Source organism: Parasteatoda tepidariorum, chromosome 2, assembly GCF_982258835.1.
Source record: "Parasteatoda tepidariorum strain Cologne lab strain chromosome 2, Ptep-v5.0, whole genome shotgun sequence".
Lineage (NCBI taxonomy): Eukaryota > Metazoa > Arthropoda > Arachnida > Araneae > Theridiidae > Parasteatoda > Parasteatoda tepidariorum.
This window is the reverse complement of record NC_141756.1, coordinates 22,285,385-22,308,828: the sequence shown is the minus strand read 5'-3', so window position 1 is coordinate 22,308,828 and position 23,444 is coordinate 22,285,385. Positions and strand designations below refer to the sequence as shown.

Genomic DNA, 23,444 nt, shown 5'->3' with positions numbered 1-23,444 from the left:
AATCCTAAACATTTTATGAAATATTTAACTAGGTAGCCACTTTCCAGACAAAGCTTAGTTCCCTAAAATTTTTAGACTGAAATTTAAAAAATTTGAACAAAAAAAAGTTTTAAATGAGCATTTTTTAAAATAATAATTAAAAAATCTACTTATATATATTTATATTATTCATGCACATTAAAAATTTATAAAATAAATTTTTCTTGAAAATAAAATTGCTAATTTTATTAAATTTAAAATTGTCAATTTTTTAAGATATTAAACAATATATAAGTTCAAAAGTAGAGAAAACATGGAAAAAATTACAGAACAATGAAAAAAGGGCAACAAAAAAATCCAGAAAAAAGGAAAAAAATTTTTTTTATAAAAATCCGGAAAATAAAAGATATAATCTTTTCATCAGCTCATACGATTATATACTCAAAAAGGTGTGCTTTCTAATATTGTATTAATATAGCCAAAGCAAAATATATCGATACAATAGCGTGAAAAACTTATTGTTTTTTTTAATTTTTTTTTTCTTTTTGTATTTATTATGCTATATATATATATATATAATAGATTTTTTATAAATTTTTATTAAAAGCAATTATGGAACTAGACTCTCAACGAGAATAAGAAATTCACAACAATGCGGGACAAAAAAAGAAGCATTTCTGTTGGTAATGTCCTGTTGTAATTTTTCAAAGTACTAGTATAAGCCAACCTACTCACTTCGTAAAAATTCTTGGTTTATATTCGGAAACATATGGCATACAAGTTTGTATTTTAAAGTAATACAAAACAAACATTTATACTTGCAACTTTAATTTGAATTCAGCTAACAATGAATGTACATTAATAAACAAAGATATAAAATCACAGATGTATTGCTGCAATTGTTTCATAAGTCCACAAGGAGTAAGTAAACTCTTTTTTCCCCTCCTTCACTTCAGAAAAACGAAAACAAAAAAATAAGAGAACCATCTGACAAAATAAGGGTTTTGTAAGTTGCAATGAATTATTTAGTACGACACATAGAGGTTGTGAATAAAAGTTGCTGTTTCTTTCCTTTCTTCTTTTTCTTAGAGACACTTTTTACATCTGAAAACAAACAAAAACTGTAAAAAATATGTGTAAAAATTATCCTTGTTCACACAGTGTTAATTAATTTAAAGCAAAAAAAATTTACTGTTATTTAACCATTAAATATCAGACTATTATCTTATTTGTAAAGACTATTGTCTTAATTGTAAAAAATTTTTTCCTCTAAATTATGCTTTATTAAATTTTTTAGATTGTTTAAATAAAATAAAAAATAGTTATAGAAAAAGAAAGCATAGATATAATAAATAAAGTTTGATGACCAAAAATAATTTAAAAATTCACAATCTATTGTTTTATGAAATGTAAAGTATTGGAATAATGTGCATTTTCTATCGTTGCTTCAGTAAAGGAAGCTTTTTCATGTGCCTTACTGACATAAATCTAATTTTTAAATTGTTAAATCACTCAGAATCAATGCCTAAAATTCTTAAATTTAAAAGAAAAAAAAAAAAGAATTAAGTTTGAAATTTTATGCATCTGAAAAATTTTGCCTAAATTTATATATAATGTGTTTCAAAATTATTGCCTATAATATACAGTACAGAACCCGTTATCCGGAAATCAGAAAACCGGAAAACCAAAAAACCGGAACGAAATTCGCTAAATTTTCGCGCCATTTAAAAAAAAAAATTTTTTTTTCCTCATAAGATTTTAGGATTTTTTTTCTTTTTTGAAAGATGTTTACCTTACCATCATTTTGGAAATAATCATTAGTGTATTCCTTCATCATTTTTTCTTCTTTTTAAGATTATTTCCAAAAAAACATTTTTTTGTTAAACAATAAACAAACGGCTTTTTGTAGCGATTCAGAAAACCGGAAAAATCAGTTATCCGGAATAGCGATGGTCCCGATCGTTCCGGATAATCGGTTCCCTACTGTATATACTATTTTAAAAAATCACTTAAAAATTTAAGCAAAAAAGAAAAACACTCATAGGTTCTCTAATTAATACTTACACAATAAAAAACAAAACATTTTCTAATTGTGACCATAACCAGTGAGGTCAATAGAAGAAAGGATGAGGTTATAATAATCTAAAATCAGTTCATTTTAAGATAAAGCTTTAAGCAAATATAATAGATCTAGTAACTAGAGGCTATTTAGTAGGAACTGAACAATAGATACTAGTTAAACTAGTATTTAGTTATTTTTATCTTATATGGCTTTTTCAAAACGAGTTGCAAAACTTTTTTCAGCATCTAATTATTAATGTGAAACTGCAAATGTGCAGAATTTTTGGACTTGAGCTTTTACAAAGTTTTAAAAAATATAAATTAAATATAGTCTTTAAAAACATTTCATATAAGTGCAAAAAATAATAATGTACAGTCAAACCCCGCTAGAGTGAACCTTCAAGGAACCAAAATTTCGGTTCATTATAACCGGGAGTTCACAATATCCGTTACGCAGGCAATTTAACTAATGGTTCCCAAACTCCTCCCTTTTGTTACACATTATTCAAATAAATGACTGAAAAATACTATGAAGTAGCAAAAAATTTGTTATTTTTCATTACTCTTCGTCTTGCGTACAAAAAAAAAAATCGTAATCTTTAGCTGATGACCAATCCTGAACATTAGATATGGAAACACTTCCAGACTCTCAGATAGTTTTTCCTGAATTTCTGCTATTCCGCTTTTTCAACCTGTCTAACCTGCCATTCGAGCACATAAAAGTAGTTTCATAAAATCGCTTAGAAAATTCATCTAGGTACATTTGTCCAGATACTGGAAGTTGCGGATTCTTCGAATGGTCAACCACTTCAGTAATTTTTCTTCCACATCCTTGTGATCTACTTTTCAAAACTTTTTTCTGCCATCTAAAGTTTTTTCATGAGCAGAAATTATTAATTGCCTATTTTTCCATATGTTACAATGATGTGGATAGTTTATATTCCCTGCAAATATCAGATTTATTGCATCCACTTTCAATTTTTCTGATTAGGCCCAATTTATCATCAATGGAGAACATTTTACGTTTACTGTTAGCCATAGTTAAATTCGAGACACTTGTTTGCAGGCTTTTTTTTTAACTGAACTGAGAGCAAAAAGGAGTTGAAATAAGGGCTTTATCAACGCTTATTAGTGTCCAATCCTTTGACCAATATTGAATAACTACTCATTCTCTCTGACAGAAAATGCATATTGATCCCACTGACACCTTACAGTTCCAATCAACTGCCTGAATTGGAAACATCTGCTTGGTTTGTTTAGGGATTGGAAAGTGAGACAAAAGAAGCAACAACAAAAAAAAAAAAAATGCTTATCGCTACATTCCCCTCTATAGATGGTTTTAAAAATCGGTATATGTATTTATTTTGAAGTAGAAATTTCAAAATTATTACATAAAAAATTAAGAAAAAAATCAGTCGAAGACAGAAAAAAGTTCATTATATCCAACTTCCTCACCTTTTTGGTTCCCTATATCCACAAAAAATAACATTATATGTGCATTGCAAGACATGGGACCGAACATTTTGTTCACTATAAACCGTGTTCACTATAGCGGGGTTTGACTGTATAACATTTCAAGGAGGGGAAATATATATTAAATACATAAAATAAACCAAAAATATTACACAATATATAAAACAAAACAAAAGTACTACTGTACTACTGCACCAAAACAAAACTATTTTTGAAAATTTCAAAAAATAAATAATAATAATAAAATGTTATTAAAATCACTACCTATTTTAATAAAAAAAAAACATCATATTTTTATTACACTTTTTTAGAATATAAGTCATTTGGGATTAATATTATAGTTCATCAAGTTTAAAAAAAAAAAAGGATTTCAAATAATTTTTTCATAACAATACTAGATACTTTTAAGATTTTGTATAGGCTGGTGTGAAAAAAAGCAACTTTTAAACAATTATTGCTAATGCTGTTTGACATTGAACACTGCTTAGATAAATAAGAAAATATCTTTACCAATATTGCTTAAAACTTTTAAAACAGTATATGTTCAGTATACTATTTAACTATTTGAACAAAACAAATAAGAAAAAAAAAATGTTTCTTTTAATGGATCTTTAATGTCTAACTCAACCAATACTAAAAAAACAAATCAATAACATGCTCTATTTTAAAATAAAAAAATTTTGTTAATAACAAACACAGATTCTGACTGAAAATAATTACCTGCATGATCTTGTAAAGAAACAGAATTCAAAGCAGCCTGAATGGCATCACTGAATGATTGGTGAAATTCGGGAGCAGGTGTTCCCTCATCATCTTCTTCATCTGTGTTAACATAACGACATTCCTGGATTGGAGTAACCACTCTCGGCTTCACCTCTTTTGCTGACTGAGAGAAACTTTTCGGGCCAACTTTCAACATCTGCAAAAATAAAAAATAAATGGATTAATGAATTTAAAGCTTTAGATTAGCAGTCATCAGTCATCAACAGGTAACCATTACATAGAAAATTGCTACCAAAATATCTAACACTTATTCCCAAAAACTGGCAATCATGCTGCAGGCCTATCATAAAAGAACAAAATACATTCCATTTATATAAGTAAATTCCAGGTATATAAATATAAATAAGATTCTGTACATTTAGTTTGTAAATACCTATTGCTATTTGTATTACTTATTAGTATTTTTTAAATTAAGTGCTTCTTTTAAAGAAATATTAAATACCAGTTTTGTTGTAAAATATGAATTTACAACATTTAAAAAAAAATTTAAAAAATGGATTAAATAGATTACAAAAGAATATATTAAATCAAAAATCCTGGTACAGTGCATTAGCTAAAAGTCATTACAATTTTTTATCACTATGGTACCCAGTGTCTAATATGTATTCGTAATTTCTAGTCTAGAGCTCTACCTGCAATATATGACACATTACACAGAATATCAGATATTCTTTGATGCTATAACGATGTTCAAATTTGAGTTATCGCCTTCTGAAATGTTCAATTTGTGATGATTCCATCATAATTCATGTCGTTTGCTGGTAGCTTTTTTTAAAAAGAAGTTATCATTTTTAGGCCCTTTTCAAATTCCGATATTTTTTATACAATGTTATTACAATGTGAGAATTTTGATTTTGAGTAATCACTTTCTGATGCTTTTGATTTGCAACTATTCAATTGTAATGTCATGTCCTTTGGTGATAATTTTTTTTGGCAGTTATTTATAATTTTTTATACCCATTTCACATGCTTTATCAAATTCTGATATTTATAATATCATGCTCTAATGGCGATCAAAGTTCAGTTATCACTTTTTGATGCATTCCATTAGGGATGATTACATTCTCTTCATGCTATTGGATGGTAATATAATTTTATCATTCCTTTCCAAAATGTTTTTTAAACTTCAATATATTTAATATGCCATTACAACACCTCAAGTTTGAAATCCGACACACTCCTTCTGCAATGGTGCAGTCAAAGAATCATGTAGTTTCCTGATTGCTTTTTTGTTGAAATTCCACGGTGGAACAATTTTATAAAAAGAAACTTCATTTTTTACAAATTGTTTCTTTCAAATAAGTATTTAGTTAAGGGGCCTTTTTTTAGAATTCAAGTTTTGTGAACAGACTGTTTTTTAGAATTTAAATTTTATGAAGGGGCTACAAAACGGTCCCAATTTGCACTGCAAAATTAGCAGATGATGCAGACCTAAAAACAGAACATCTTTGCATACATATAATTTCTATAAACCATACATGTAATTATATTAACTTAACAGGGAGTTAAAAAAAGAAATACATTTAATGCATCAAAATATTTAACGATGGCATGTTAATTTCACTTAAGATATGGATTACAAAAGACCAGATCTTTATAATGTCTTTGCTGTTTAGTTTATAGTATACATATAATTTCGTAAATTACATATAATTTTTGTCTTTTTCTCGTAGAAGTTGAAAGGTGCATTATTTTATCTCAAACCAGTCAATTTACCTAATATTAGGAACTTTAATTAAAGAACAAATTATATTTCATATTTGATTATCTCTTTAATTTTAATTAAAGGATTCTTTAAAAAAGAAGAAAAAAACTTACCTGAGCAAAAGAAGTGGTAGGAACATGTTGGTTTTCAGGAATAGCAGGATAACTACAGGCTGATTCTTCATCTATAATATTTGAATTGTCCTCTTCACCAGCTAGAAAAGTTAAATTGTAATCAATTAAACATGATTTAGCTTTAATCATAACAATATTTTGTGTTAGCAGATTTTTTTTAATTAATAGAAACAAGTAAAGGAAGACAATTTTAAGAAGAAGTACTTGAAAGACCAGTAGCAGAAACCTTCCAGCATGGCAGCATCTGCAAATTATTTCCCCCCTTAGATTTTTTAAAATTTTATTTTTTAGCTGTTTTATATGTAGGGTTCACACACCACACACACAGTATAGCGACAATTGTCACAAAATGTTCTACAAATGTCACATAAAGCATTCACATGAGTGAAAAATTTGTAGCCTAGAAATATGTTTGGAATTTGTACAGAATATTGAAAAATAGTTTTTGCGTCGAATTAAAAAAAAAATTTTCTTTTACTAATTTGTTATGCTTGGTAAGGAATTTGAATGTGTGGTATTTAAATGAAATAACAGAAAGAGTACACAAAGAACAGTACACTAATTTTTTAAATTTAAATGTTGGAATTTCAAATTTACATGTAGTGCTTCGCTTTTTATTCATCTACTGACAGTGTAATTGTTCATTAATAAAATATTATTTTTTGTTTTTTTAGAATCGACTATATAGAAATAAATTTCACGTAATTATTTTTTTAACTTATTAACATTATTACATTTAACATTTATTAGCTCTTACTTACTATTTCTCTTATGTATTTGGTATCAGCATTTTAATCTCTATATTGAATTCATTTACAAATATTAATTTATCTCTTTTACACTTAATTCTAATAAATACTAAGATTCAGTCATTATGGGCTAATAAACCTAAGGAGTTATATATGACAATTAATAATTTTTGATGTGTACCATAATATGAATTTTGTAATTGTAAAGTTTTATTTTTTTCCCTCAAGTTTATTAACCTTATTAGGATTCCTTTAAATGAATATCTAAGCGATGTAATTGGATCACTAAATTTTCATTGCTAATGATAACCCCACTTATATGTATGTAACACACTTAAAAACAACTGATGGTCAAAGTATTGACAAGAGATGTGTCATTTTAAGGTCTATAAGAGTTGTTCTAGATTAGAAATATTTTCTCATTCAGAATAAAAAAGCAAAACACAATACATACACAGATCAGCTTTCTGTATAGTTTCTTTTGGTGGAGAATTTGACAAATAATCCTCTGGATTGTAAACAGGAAATTGATCAATACTACTAAGATTGTAAGTTGCCTTGGGATCTGAAATTTAAAAACAGTAATTTTGTCTTTAAAATTATCCAATTTTAATTAACACAAAAGCAAACTTTAATATCGTAAAGTTGCTCTGACACAAAAGTTAATTTTTGGTGTAAATCATACAAACAGTACACAGATACCAGGTAACTTTTAAAACAGGTAAGCAAACTAATAAAAACAGAATTTGCTTAAATTTAGAACAATAAAGGCAAATTTTATGGCAAAAAAATAATGCAATATTTTCAACTTTAGAATTACTTTGCTTAAAACAGAAAGTTTGAACAGTTTCCAGTATCATTCTATTCCTGCAACACACCATAGTATAAAATTAATATATAGAAAATTTTAATACTGCAGATTACATTAAAAAATAATTTCGAACAACTAGTTAATATTCCCTCATACTAACATTTAATTAAAATTTGTAATCTAGCTCAAGATTTCATTTGTCAAATATTTCTAAAATAGGGTTAGAATAACCTCGTAACATGGATGTAGGGAGTCAGATCTATTTCATTGATCTTTATTCATTATAATATGTTCACATAGCTGCCAACAAGGATAGGAAAAAATACAGTAGATTTTATGAAATAATATAAATTTCATAATAATTGTTGCATAATATACTAAATATTTTACACACAGGGAATTTTCATAGTCATCAAAATATAAAAACTGCGATATTTTCCACTTATGATTGACATTAAACATGCATGAAATGTTATGTATTATTTTTACTCATAATTTCGAGTATTAATAGCCATTTAATTTATAAAAGATAGTTAAAAGATTTTTTTCAATTAATTAAAAATTTTTTAATTAATTTAATCTGAATAAAAATAAAATGAAATTTTTAGAATAAAAAAATTTTTGAACTAATTTCTATAAATGAGGTTCGCTTCATTATGTATTAGCAAGCAATAATCTGTACAAAACTTTTACTTTAATAGGGATTATTTTAGGAAACTAACTCAAGTTTAGAGAATTTTCTAAAATGTACAAAAACCAGGAGAATTTTAATTAAACCAGTAGACCGAGAGAAACTTGCAAAATCCAGTATAGTTGGCAGCTATGTGTTCAGGGTTACTTTTAAACACATTACCTTAGTTACATGAGTTTCAAACGAAAAATGAAATAATAAAAAATCTGAATTTACATTTTCCAAGTTTCTTATTTTCTTCACGTTCAATCATTTTCTCTCTGCGCCTTTCATCCCTGGCCTTTCTAATTCTCATGTGCTTTCTTTTTAAGACTTCACCTAAAGACAATTGTAAAATATTACTTTTTAAAAGAAATTTATCACAATTTGTTTTATTTAATTATTTTATAGTCATATATTTATTAATATAGATTTATGAAAGAAAAAGTTTTGATTTTATTTTATGCATATAAGTAAAATGAAGCATAACTTGATTTTCTGAATACTGAATGCAGTTAAAAAGCAAACAAAGTATGTAATTAAAAACAAAGTTTCTTTTCTAAGATGCCCTTTTCGTAAATTGACTTTTTCCCCCGATTTAAGCATACATTACACTAGATCAGCTGTCGGAAAATTCTGGCTTGCAAACCACAGTTTGAAGACATATTGATTGTTTGGGATAATTTGCGATTTGATAGTGGCTTATATTAATACAAACTAAAGAGCTGAGTTAGCAAACAAAATAAATTAATAAATATTCTTCTTTCTGCTTTTTTGATAGATAAAAGCTAAATTTTAGTTTTATTTTATTGATATTTCTTAATAATTTATAAAGAAAGCGAAAAATAAAAAAAATATTTTTAAAAACCAGAGATTTTATACTTAATTATAATAAAAAAATAACAAAAGATAAAAATTAAACTGAAGAACTTGAACCAAAACAATAAGGTAGCTTTTACGCAAAGCAAACTACTTTCTTGTTGTTTGGAGAAGAAGTAAAGCTTAGCATAAGTTTTTTATCAGTTAAATAAATTCTTATATGAAAGAAACTAAAATACTCTGTCAGCTTTCCAGCAAATCAATATCCGATTTGGAGCCATAAAATTGTTTTTCAAACAATTCTTTGCAATAAAATAATAGTTGAAATTTCAAATTACTACACAATATTCACTAAAGACTTCACAATACTTATTTAAGTACTTCACAATATTTATTCAAGTGCCACACATATTTCGTTCATAAAAGTTTAAAATCCTGGCAAACGAAACAAAATATTACACACATTTTTCAAGTTATCTAACTAATAATAATTTAATATTATATAATAAAAAACTGTTCTTAAAGTATCCCTTTTGCAACAAATAAAAATAAAAGAGAGTATTTCATCACTGTTGTTGAAAACAACATAGAACTTACCTTCAAACTGAGACATAGTCTCTTTTGAGACAACAGAAGAAAAATCCAATTCTGCAGTATTGAATTCGCAGGTTAAGGGCAAATGTTGAAGATATCTCAACCTTTTACGAAGAACCTGTATGAATGCACAAAATATCTTGTAAAATTTAATTTAGCGAAAAAACCGAAGAAGAAAGTTTAAAACAAGTGGATTACTTACTTCAGTCATGGTGACTCTTTCAATTTCAACAAGTTTAGCTGTAATTGTCTCTGGAGCAAATTCCAAGGAGCCATATTCTTTTAACAACATCTTCACATTTATGTTGTGCATATAAATGTGTTGCCCATCTTCAGCTAAAGTTAAATGAAACAGTTACATTACTTTAGATTACTTTAAATTCAAACTATCTATACTTAGAATAAATATAACAATAAGTGACTTTGGTTTGCTTAACAAAATAAATAAGAATAACAAGAAGAAGAAAAAAAGGGGGAAATATATTTTAAAAACTTATTAAGATTCTTCACACTTTGAATATAAAACAGATAAATTATTTCATCTAAACGTATAATAAAACAGTAAAATATAGATAAATAAATACCTTGATAGAAAAATGTCACCCCCTTTCTTTCACAGTCTGAAATAGAATTCATACTTGCATCACATATTCCATGTTGTTGAGACATTCCAAATTTTAAGTTCCCATTTACTATATAAAATAAAAAACAAGTGTTTCAATATTCATTAAATACAGGCACACACATATATAAGGGTATATAAAAAAGAAACTTTATAAAATAACAAAGTATTTAAAATTGAACAATATAGTTATATTAGCACTAATTAAGAAAATAAAACTGACAGTTTGAAAGTATAGTAACTCTTAAAAATTCTCTGGCTAAATTGCAAAGAAAGATTGGGAAAATGAAACTCTGATTAATAAAAATGATCAATAAAAAATAGTCAATTAAGAAAATTATTTCACTAAAGTATAAATTACTATCTCCAGTTATTGTATGGTTAGTCAAAAATATGACAAATTTCGTTAATGTCATATATCATGATCCATTCAGTCAAGTTGGTGGCAAATATGATAATTTTTATATAAACGTATATATATATATATATATATATATATATATATATATATATATATATATATATATATATATATATATATATATATATATATATAAATAAATAAATACAAGAAAACATGAAGAAAGTTAAGAAAAATAATAAGTTTCATATAACAATAATCCCTTTTCTTTTCTTTTTTTTAAACTGTTGTTTGCTATTTTTTTTACTTATTACTTATTATTTCCCCCTTTTTTCATGTGTCTTTAATTTCTCTTTGTTTTATTCTTAATGTTATATATTTATATATATATATATATATGAAAAGTGATTACTCAAATTCGAAATTCATGCACCGTAATATCGTATTAAATATTTTTTTACTTTTTCTTAAATTATGCGGAATTTCGAAACTCAAATGAATCATTCGAACTCTCATTCGAAACTCAAACTTATGCGGAACTCAAATTTGCAATTCAAAATTTATTTTTTTTAAGAAGAAAAAAAAGTTCAATGTGTTAAGAAACTATCTTGTGGGGAGGAGATTTTCTACGCAATTTATGCTTAAAAAAAATTAAAAAAACATTGCTAGGAGAACAGAAAAGTTTCTCAATAGTCTCCTTTTCTTGAAAAAGAGTTGCTTTTTTTTAGCCTCTTTAGGCAAAAAAAGTTGCCATAGTCGCCTCATGTCAAAAATAGTTGCATTTTAGTCGCCTGTAGCAACCCTGCAGTTTCATTTAAATTTGCTTCACTTGGAAGGTTAAGAGTATAGCATATTATAGATATTCATTGGGTGGAAAAACAGCTGCAACTTCCATAAAAATTTTTAAAAAATTCAAAGCTTGGGAAAACTAGACTTTTTAGCATAATTTTAGAAATTTTTGAAACACTGAAGGAAATTTCAGTAATTTAAATACATTTTTCCTAAAATAGATTTAGAGTGACTGCAATTTGGAAACTCACAACTTAAAACCTCAAATGCAGACGTTTTCACAAAATACCCATGAATTAGAGATTCATTGCAGATCATTGAATTTCATTTCACAGCTAAGTACTGTATTTATTTAATTGGACAACAAAATACAATAACAGACATAAAGCCATTTCATAATTTAAGTTTGTTGAACAACAAATTTTACCATAAAAATTTCCTATTTTAGACAAATATTGAAAAACCAGTTTTTTATTTATTCATTTTTTTAATTTCAGTACAATAACAATTATTTCAAGCTCAGAGAATGACGAGATTGTTTTGATTTTCTCAATGGGATTACAACAGGTCTATGTCTGGTGTTGCTTTTTGATTTCAAATTCATTTTGACCACTAACAAATAAGAACACGACACATTCAATGCCAACACCTTTTTTCATAGCAAATACTTTTCAAAACAATAAAAAACAACCTGTTTCATACTAATTATTAACATATACATGTTTTAATTATTGACATATAGTACCTGGTCAACTGAAAAAACTTAGCAAGTTTGGAAAACTTTTCTTTAATCTACTGAAAATTTAAGTACACAATTTAAAAGTTGTAACTGGGAATTTCAAAATTGAATCTCAGCTGCAACTGAAAAAATATCTCCAGAAATTCTTCAAAAAACTTGGAGGAAGATTAATCATCTTCTTGATGTCAGTCAGCAATTAATTATGTCTACAATGAAACGTATAAGAACGGACATTAGAAATTGTACTTTTTCCTATTTTCATTTTAGTAGGAAATTAATATTCATATGTGTAATTAACTACCTTAGCATAATTTTGAAATAATGGCACTTCTTTTTATTTGTTAATGTAATGCATCTTATAAGAAACTAAGAGAAAAAATGGAATGAAACAATAAAATCTTAATTCTTTTACATGTATTAACATATTTTTATTAAAGCAACAAATATTTAAACATACTTTAACAACAACATACTTAAACAACAACATACATGTAAAAACAACATGTAAAAACAACATACTTTCATGTAATTCTTCATAAGACTCAGTTGAACTTGTTGAAATAAGATGTTTTCTCTCTGGTACATTACCCTAAAATGCAATTATATGAAACTTATACAAAATTTTATGTAAATATTTTTATTTTCAAAGAGATAATTTTAACAAGTTAAACTTATTTTAATTTTCCTAAATAGTCTATGTTTTTGATGAACTAAATGAACTTCGTATGATTAACTGCAAGAAATATTTTAAAATAAAATATAAACAAATAATCTTAACCTTATATTAGAAACACTAAAATTAAAATGTGTACATGTCACCAACCTTCCATTCCTAAAACATTAGACAGATTAACCACATTTTAAGATAACAATATGAAGTAAAAGATTTAGTAAATGTATATAATGTATTAAATTTCAATTAAAAAAATTTTCTCATAAATTACACTTATATTATTTGAAAACTATAAAAAAAGACAAAAACTTGAAATAACTTTATTTAATGCAGGCAGCAATAAGGGAAAAATAGTGACTCAAAAAGTTAAGTTTAACTGTTCGAAAAATTTACATCATAGAAATGAATGTCAAACATTGTAAACTCAAATCAATAAAATTAAACTATAATTTAATCATTAAAAATAAATAAGATACTATAAAAAATTTTGAAAAGAATCTAAAATTTTTATCTAAAAAGTAAAAAAAGAAAAAAACTAAATTATTAAAACAATTATTCGATATCAATCGTTCTTTATTATTTATTAATAAAAAGCATATAAACAAATATAGACATAAGGGCAATGGTATGCGACCAAACTTTTGCTTCTTTTCATTCAATTTGAAATTAATTCTAAGAGCATATTCTCACTAAGTCAGTGTCAGCACAAGTGTAACTAAGCGCGAATATAGTACATCCAATGAGAGCAATTGCAAAGATACTGTCGGGCATTATGTAATACGCAACTTGTGACAGTTTTACTGGTGCTCTCCTTTGAACACAAACATGATGAAATTAAGAGGATTTTTTTTTTTAAATTTTTTCGAGATAATAAAAATTGGGAGGCAGTAGCAAAATACATTTCCTTTTAACAACAGTAAAGTTGAAATTACTGTTATACTTATGCCCACAAATAAAGAGATAAATAAAAAAAAAGGTGGGAGAATAATTAAAATAAAGGTTTAGAGAAGAAATTTGTTTTTGAGGTTATATATAGGTACAGAAGTCATAAAAGACATTGTTTGCAACAGTATAATATTCAAATTTCACGAAGAAACAAAATTTAAAATTTTGTTTTTAAAAGACAAATACTTTGTTTCAATATATTTTCATAAAAAATCACATACATTGCTTCTAGAAATGAGCTCCTTAAGTTGATCCACATTCTGGTTTAAAGCAATCTCCCTTTCATGAATTAGCTGCCATGAGAAAAAAAAATTAAGAATGTTAAATACCAAATAAATTTTTTATACAACTTCCTTTAAATGATAGAAGTTGACTAATGTTACAAACAGGTTGTGGGGCTATTAGTAATCTTTACCAAGTATTTTAAGTTTTTTTTAATGAAGACTTTTGAAATAAATAACAGTAAAATTTTTCAATAAGTCAATTACTCAAAAAATTTACAATTGTCTTTGCTATACATAAACAAAAGTTTCATTATATTTCACATTTTCTAGGCAATAATAGCATTAAACCCTGAACACAGTGTTCGTAATTAACATCGGAGCAAAATTCACTTAATAAGGATATTAAGCATGAAGTGAAATACGATCCATGTTTTTTAAAAATTCCTTTAAATTTATTTCATGTTTAAGTACTATAGGATATTGAACACACTGTAAAATATTATATTATTCAATGAGATTTTATCTAGAGACAATATTCTGTTCAAATATTTTCATTAATATATTAACTTTTCAAACAATAATTATCTTCCAACAGTTCACATCAATTGAAAATAGTTTAAAAAAATACAAGAAACATTAATGATAGCATAGGTATAAAGTTTAAAAATTACATTTAAACTAAAATAACAAATAAGAAAAGTTGAAAATCAAATATACAGTAAATTATTGGCATAACTTTGACCTTACTGTAAAGGCAGATTCAATAAAGCAAGCCTCAGGAGTGTCTTTTTCCATTTCATAAGCAGCTCTCAATTCTCTGTTCTCTCTTTCAATAATAGAAAAAACTTCCTTCTGACCAGCCATAAGTAATTTCTGGAAACGGATAACACAATCACCTGGAATAAAATAACATTCTTAATAAAATATTATCATTTAATAGTTCATATTACACAAATAAATTCTTAAACAAAAAATGAGACAAGAAAAAACTTTTATGCTAAGGGTTTTTTCAGACATTTTTCTAACTTTAAGGAGATTTTTAAAATATAATAAAATTTGGAGACTAGGGGAAGTTAACAACATTTAACACCCATCAAGCATCGAGCCCCTGGACTGGACAGAAAATCTGCAGCTTAAACTACAAACTAACTAGAGCTATTTAGTCATTTCCACTATAGCCGATAGCAATACATTTGTGTAGACAGCATGATTTCCTCTAATCAATGAGTGCAATACTCTTGAAGGAGGAGGTCATTGTTGCATGCAAGAAACCAGATCTATTGACCGGAAGAACAGTAGTAGAAAAACTTTTAGTGACTGCTTACAATAGTACATCGATGATCGCAAGTTTGACGAATATCACTGCTCCCGATCATGGCTTACACGACTGCAAGTTCTTACAAAGAGCATTTTTCGAAGAGTGAAGAGTAATATTGATATTTTCCCCTGTGTTTCTTCCATCGTGACTCATCCTTTCGCTGACATGATGAATCCTGAAGTGATTGAGAATCAAAGTGTTGTTGAATCTCTTAGTTATGTAAACATGTCTTCATTTAATTGTGCAAATCCTATTTTTGTTTTTACAATCAATCCAGCTGCTTTACCAACCATTTTAAACCATTATTTTGCAAAGACATAATATTAAGAAATTATTAAGAAATAATATTAATTGTTAAGAAACAATAAACATTGTTAAAAAATATCAAAAATACAATGTTTGCTTTGTAAAAAAGATGCAATTCACTAATTATAAATTTTTAATATTTTATTTTTATTCAACGATCGGTTTTACTTTTTAATGCATTTCTCTTTTTCTAATAAAAATTTATCTCAACAAACCGAATTTATGATGGGGGTGAGGTGACTCGGAAGTTTTTCAGTCTTTCTCAATCCATTAGCAAATTTTTTTATTTGTCTGCTCATGAAAATTTTTATAAATACCAGTTCAATGTGCGTTTTTATACTGATTTTATATTTACAATTACTTATGTAACGACATAAGCCGCAGTAGGCTAATTTCTGCCACATGTCTCCTTCCCTCCTACACAAGTTTTTTTGTTGTTTTTTTTTTAAATATAACAATTGATTGTTGATAACTAATCAAAAAGGGCAAGAATTTGAAATTACCCAACATCAAATGTAAAACATTATTGTAACAAAACATGAGAATGTATAAAAATATTGCAATGTTAAAGTGATGATACATCACAATGCTAAAATCTTAACATCATCTAGTCCTAGTATTCAATAATAAAACACAGCATGTACCATTTTATATTCACTACATTTAAGGTACCAATGGCATGCATAAAAAAATAATTTATAAAAAAATACATACCATCATTTACAGTAAATATAGCTGTATGAGCATTTTCAATAGAAACTGGTAAAGAAATCAGTGATCCTTTCTCTCTTTTCATTAAGCATAATTTAATTTCATCTCCAACAGAATAGGACTTGCATAGTTTTATGGAAACACTGTAAAAAAACACAAAGAATAAATTAAAAAAAATATTTTCAGCATTTTTTTTTAAACTTGTCTGATTGAAAGGTAATGAGAAAAGCAAAGGCATTCCAATAGCTAGATTATATGTCTAAAATAGTTATCCTAAGACAAGAACTACGAATTTAAGACTTCAGTAGTAAAAGTTTATTTAAGCAACAAAAATGTGGTTAGCACTTTTAATCTCTGAATTCTATAATTGTCTTTACTTTCAACAGGAGTAAAGGCAGTAAAAATTGACAAGACTGAAATTTTTAAAACAAAAAGCAGATATCCAATTTTTAAAAGGGTAGAAAAAATTAGATACAAACCTTTATACTTTTAAAATATACTGAAGACTTATGAAAGCTTAAAAAATAAAAATCATAGGAAATAATCTCACTTTAATTGATTTAATCATTAATTTTTCATTATTACATAAAAAAAAGTCCTTACCATGTAAAAAATAAAAAGCAAAGAGTCTGATAAACATTTTCTTAAACAAGAATGCCAACAAAAAAAATTTTTTCCTTTTTTTTTTGTTTTTGTTATTTACACAGTAAAACATGTAATGAAGAAAAATGACAAATTATTATCTTAAATTTTTTGCTTGTCTTAACTCACTTTTTTTTTTTATAAGAAAGAAAAAAAAACTAAAATCCATCAAAAGACTGAAAACATATAACTGACTTGACTTTCACTCACTGAATTTTACATATTTTTTTTTTTTTAATAACATGAGAAACAACAACACTTCAGTGATTAAATAATATGTGTCTAAAAACAGATAATAAATGATAAAAGAGATAATAACCATTTAAAGTAACTAATTGAATCATATTTTATATTTAGTTGAAATTTCAAATCAACATTAAGAAACTCTCAGGTTCACAAGATACAAGTTAACTAAATAAAATTACCTTTTTAAATCAGTTTTATGCACTGCTTCAAAACAAATAGGACATTTTTGCCAAGATTTATCTGTTAAAGCCAAATAATGTAGAATGCAGGGCCAGCAATAAACATGTCCACAACGAGTTATCTTCGCAGCAGTTGGTATGTGAAGACAAATTGGGCAAGATGGCATCTCATGACATGTTAAACGCTAAAGAAATACAAAATTATGAGATATGTACAGGGAAAAAAATTATCGTACAAATTTTCAATTGTTAAAACATTTTTTTAGCTACTATGTTACTTTTTTTATCTAAAACCTAAACCATATTATTTTAAATTAAGAGAAATAATTTGTGAGCATTTTGTTGACATTATAACAACAATTAAATTAAATCTTATAACGAATTTTTCGATTTCTAATGAAGTTTTTAATCAAAAAAACTAACTAGGAATAATTAACTAAGAAAATATTTCTTGCAGGAGCTACTTAATGTAATTTAAATTACATAAACTATACATTTACTAAGAGCATGATTGAAAAAGAAAACAAAGTTGCAGTAATATAATAAAAAAATTATATGCAAAGAATCAAAAATCTGTACATACTATTTCTTCAATTAATGACCACTCTACAAGCTTATCTGGATTATTTTGGTACATAGAATAATCTCTATTATCCCTTGCAACAAATTGGCAACTGAAATTTAAAAAAAAGATTCATTATGTTCATACATAATTTAAAAAAAGCACACATCATGTTTACAGCTTTCCTCCTGATTAACACACACTTTTATGATCCTAGTCAAAATCTTCACCCAAAGTGTTGCCAATAAAAATTTAAGTCTGGGAAAAAGAAAATACTTTAAAATTCTGAAATTATTATCAATGTTTATCAGCGTACAATTCGGGACCAGTATCAAATTCATTGAAACAAAGTTAATTTGTTAGATGAAGCTTAAAAGCTGACAATTATTATTAACACGTTGAGAGTAACATGTATTTGTAAGGAAATTCCCCTCTAGACAAGACATGCTGTTTAAAAGCACTCTTATTGTGGTACAACAGTGTGAAGCCTACTACTAACAGATTTAAATAAATAAAAATTTGATTTGTAATACATAAAAATTAAGTGAATTTTAAATAAAATTTCAATTAAATAAAAGTTATTGCTTTTATTTTGATAAAAGAATTAAGACATTAAATTTCAAACTGAAAAGATAAATGTTCAACAAAAAAATTACGTCAAAAAAAAATTTCCAATGAGTCCATCTGATCACTTTGGTCAATTCAAAGTACAAAATGGTAATACTATATTTTATATTATCCAAACAAAAAAGTAATAAGTATTAAGAATAATAAAAATAGCAAAAATTATTGATAAATTTGATGATAGAGTCAAAACTGTCTATACAGTACTAAAATAAAGTTTAAAGGAGGAAGAAAAAAACAAAAGCACCTCAGAATCACAACTTGTAAAAGGAAATCACATATTTTGAATTTTTCGCTTAAATCTGATTTCGAATAAAATTGTTTGAACCAATAGTTTTAATTTTTTATAGATATGTAAGGGAAATTCAAAATCCCAGTTCATAATACTAAGCAAAAAATGTCTAATGGAAATTGCTGGTGTTGAATTTTTATTTTTAAATTGCCTCAAATATACACAAGAAAATTTCTTATTGAAAAATCTTATAAGTAGACTTACTTAGCTTGCAAGAAGAGTTCCTTATTATATTTCGGATGCTTTGAACCCTTATTTTTATTATATCCAGAACCAGAACGCCTACCATCCCAAGCATCAAGAGTAAAGTTCAACAGATGGTTTAAATTTGCTTTCTTACAACCCTGTGAGTAAGATGGTTCATTAACAACTTGTGTTACCTATAAGAAACAAAAAGGGCAATTTATTTTAATCTGAAAGTGAATAGTTAATAGGAAGATAACTCTAAAAATATCTACCCACAAAATATTTTTTATAAAATACATCAAAATATCTTTTACTTTTAGAAAAAAAAGCATGAAACTAAACTTGATTAAGGAAGAAAAAATTGCATAAAGGCTATCTCTTAATTTTCCCATCGTAATAACATGTGGTTACGTACCTTTTCACTAAAACAGGGCAATACATTGATGCATTGAAAAACTTCAATGTTGTGGAATCATCAACAGTCTGATGTCTGGATCGACAATTTTTCAAAGTATCGAAAACAGCGATGGTGAGCATATTTGTTCCAGATAGTATATCGATGGTTTCAAATGCGCAAAAGAGAACTTCTCTATGCCATAGCATCAATGACTGCAACCTAGTGTAATAAGAATTTTCCATCGACCGTAAGTGAACAGTGATAGCTCTGACAACGTTGGTTATTTTTCCCCATGTTTCTTTTAATGTGAGTCATTGTTTTGCTGATACAATGAATTCCGTTGTGATTAAGAGTCAAAGTGTTATAGAATTTATCAGTTATGGAAATGTGCTTTTTGTTTCTGCTATTGCTTTTTAGACAATGCTGCTATAAAAAGTGTTCAAATTCTGCAACTATTAATATATGGCAGAAACAAAATTTAAAAATTACAAAATACTGCAAGTATAAAAACCGCGTTCACTATAAGGAATAAGAATTACTACACGCAAGTACACGGATTGGAGCTTTATAGTGACAACTATTTATTTATTGTAGTTTCATAAAAGATACATGTTTCACCTTTTGTAGCTATTAAGTGTAGTCAAACGCACTGGTGCTAGTGGTGGGAAAGTTGTACAATGCTTTTAACAGCAGTTTATATTTTAATTGTCGATAGTTTAAATGGAACAGTCTCTAACCTGACGAATTTCTCACCAGTTCTGAAGTGGATGCCACAAAATGGTTCCTTTCTTTACAGAATCAAATTATACAGAAAGTGCAACTACTCTTTTTTTCTGCGAAATACAATGTTCACCTTTTGTTTTTCAAAGATAATGAGCCCACTTTGATTTAAGGATACTTTAATGAAAGTAATACCCAGGCTTTTTATTGGACCAAAGAAAAAACAGAACATTACTTTAAAAAATAATTAAGAAATATTTTGGAGCATCATACATAAACCAGATTATTTTTAAAAAAGGTAAACAAAAAACAAACTATAATTGTTTGACTTAAGCAAATTTTATTGCAAAAGAAAAGCAAAATATATTATTTTAAATTTCAAAGTTACTTTGCTTAGAACAAAAAGTTTTACAGTTTCCAGTACTGAATAATACAGGGCACTATTAAGGATCGCATTATTCACCCCTTTTTTCTCGCTCCTGTGAAAATGATGGGGTGAGGTTTCGCCCTCTATTTCTCATTCTCGTGATATTCCGAATGGAGTGTTCCGTAGTAACGCGCCAATAAGAAAAACTATTTCATTTCTTTTTCCCGGAAAACATTTTCTCATTTTACACATCAGATGGCAGTACCAGGATATTTGTAAGGTAATTGTAGATAGTTAGTTTATTTTAAACTAGATGTCAGCACTAATCAAATAAGTGTATAATATATGTGTATAAAAAAATAGGCACTTTTATGATCGTTTTCTTGAAAATTAACCGATCGTTAAGGGGTTAAAACAAAAAGATGCTAGATCAAAAATAAAAATTTTCAATACGTCAAATCTATTCTTTAAAAATCAGCATATATATTCTTACAAAATGGGATGTTTTAAACACACACAAAAATCAGTATTATTAGGACAAAAAGCATAAAATCAAAGCAAATTATTTTTTATGAAGAATATCAGGACAACTGTAAGTCCTGCAATATGTAGATATAATTGATTGGGAATATAGTACAATTCTGCAGAAGATTATCATTTATAGTTAGTATTAAGAATATTTTTATTTTCTATCAAAATCTAGGTTCTATTGTCTAATATATATATACCTACCTCACTCCTGTATTTTTCATACATAGCTCCATTTTTATTTCTGGGCCTTTTGTCAAAAAGCTCTCTATTTCTTTGAGGATTTTGTTTCTTCCTGGTATCAGGGCGTGGGGAGTGGCTCTCTTTGACTCTAGGCAAACGAATGTGCTTGTTGGCAACATCTAGAATAAAAGCAAAAGATTTGCACTTATTAAATCAACCTTGATCATTTTTTACCAGCTTGAATAACATACTAATTTATAAAACAAAAAGTTTTTTTTTAGAATACTTTAATCACATATTTTTATCATAAAAAAAATCATCTTTAAAAAATATAACAGAACATAATCCAACAACTTGTAATAAGAAATACACTTTAACTTATTGTAATGTAAACATAATGCATGATGTTATACTTTTATTTCAGCACATTTCAAAGCAGAGTTGAAAAAAGTTAATTCTCATCAAAATTAAATCAATTAAGAAGATAATTCCGTATTGGTATAAACACACATGAACTTCAATTCATAAGGGAATTTGAATCTCAAAAATTTAAAAGTTATACCCTTAGAATTGGTCCCCTTCAAGAATGCCTTTACTTTTTTGCAGGTCACTGTTCGAAAAAGCTTAAAAACTCTATTATTTTGAGGTAGATACTGACATACCTACATGGAAATTTTCCATAGAATTTAAAACTAATACTTACACCAACTTGGCGAGAGTTTTACGAAACTAATTAATAGTCAGCTTATATCTTGTTCATGCAACCGTAAAATAGTTGCTTTCTTAACAAGCAACACAGAACATGGTTTGTTTCAGTGTTTTCATCTATTTTTTTTTTTTAAATTAAGTTCTTTATAAATGTTACATATAATTTAATTTCAATTTTTGTGTTGCTGTAAAAATAAATACTTCACTGTTATCCAAATTTCAATTCAAAGTTTTCAAAACCCCAGAATTCATTAATTTATATAAACATAAGTGAGAAAAAAAAAATCAAACATTTGAACCTTCTGTCAGCAAAGGTGACTTTCACAATGAGTTTAATTAAAAATACAAACACACAAATGTGCAATAAAAACTTTATTTATGAATGTTTCGAGTTTATATGTATTACCTTGTTTGTTTTTAGGGTCAGAAACAGAGGATTTAGAAGAATTTTTTGAGTTGCCCCAATCCATATCGCCCACTACGGTTGATTCCAGTGTTAACTTTTTCTGAGAAAAGAGCAAATACTCCTTTTGGAGAAATGTGACAATTTTTCGGATTCATGATAAACATTATTAAAAAGCCATAATTAGGGTACAACAGTATAAAATTTATTAATCTTATTAGATTTTGAATAAAAGTTTACGAAATTGTGAGTCGAAAAAAAAGAATTAAATGGCGTAAAATATATTCCCGAGTTTTCTTTAAAAAAATTCAATTAATAATTTTATATTATTAAAATAAGTAAAGGCTGAGCACAAAAATAAAAAAGTATCACAAAAAAGCCGCAATATGCGACGTAAATAGCTGGAGAGCAGATAATCGTCTCGTCGCAATATGGCGACGAAAGTAAATGTTGTAAATAAATAGAAAAAAAAGTATAATTGCCATTCTCTTAACAGAAATATATATATAAAATTACATTTTACAAGAATGAAGAAAATATTGCTTAAAAAAAACATTTTTAATTTTTTTTGCAAACTTCTTTTACTTTTTTGTTTGTTATTAATTAAAAAGGCATTTAAATTATAAATAAAAACTTTCCCTTGACATGAAATTGAACTGATATGAATTGATTTATTTATATTTATTTTGAACTTAAAATGAACACGCGTTTCTTATTTTCAGTATGTTTTCATTAAATTAATTGCTAAAAAGTTTCTATAAGTGAGGAATTTGATTATTCTATTATACATCGTTTATAATATCTCTGTTAGCATTTTATATTTTACCTACTATGCCTGATAACGTATCTGACCCGGCATTACACTAAGTCCCGAGTTACTGACATTTAATTGTTTTAAAGGTGCTTATCATTTCTTATTAATAACAGAATATAAAGCTATT

General features: G+C 26.7%; 2 protein-coding genes across 4 annotated transcripts in view; one reads left to right on the top strand and one right to left on the bottom strand.

The window, feature by feature from the left end:
• Positions 1 to 790: 790 nt before the first annotated feature.
• Positions 791 to 23,074, bottom strand: LOC107439421 (E3 ubiquitin-protein ligase RNF10). 2 transcript variants are annotated; one of them, XM_071177244.2, is made up of 17 exons: positions 23,020 to 23,074; positions 21,414 to 21,571; positions 19,216 to 19,391; positions 18,117 to 18,207; positions 17,534 to 17,718; positions 16,470 to 16,609; positions 14,879 to 15,027; positions 14,129 to 14,200; positions 12,809 to 12,878; positions 10,363 to 10,470; positions 9,981 to 10,114; positions 9,782 to 9,896; positions 8,603 to 8,704; positions 7,339 to 7,449; positions 6,115 to 6,215; positions 4,234 to 4,432; positions 791 to 1,083 (listed from the first exon to the last, which is right to left on the bottom strand). In XM_071177244.2, the coding sequence occupies exons 1-17, from the start codon at positions 23,057 to 23,059 to the stop codon at positions 1,001 to 1,003; spliced, it is 2,034 nt and encodes a 677-aa protein (XP_071033345.1). In that variant the 5' UTR covers positions 23,060 to 23,074; the 3' UTR covers positions 791 to 1,000. The 2 variants fall into 2 exon arrangements, with proteins under 2 accessions (XP_071033345.1, XP_015907502.1); XM_016052016.4 differs by lacking the exon at positions 23,020 to 23,074 and adding an exon at positions 22,507 to 22,967.
• Positions 22,901 to 23,444, top strand: part of LOC107439423 (S-adenosyl-L-methionine-dependent tRNA 4-demethylwyosine synthase TYW1) — a 36,741-nt gene continuing 36,197 nt past the window's right edge. The window contains exon 1 of one of the 2 annotated variants that reach the window (XM_043045222.3): positions 22,901 to 23,403. The gene's annotated coding sequence lies outside the window, so the exon portion shown is untranslated. The remainder of the gene's footprint in view (positions 23,404 to 23,444) is intronic. The other variant, XM_043045223.3, reaches the window with a different exon arrangement.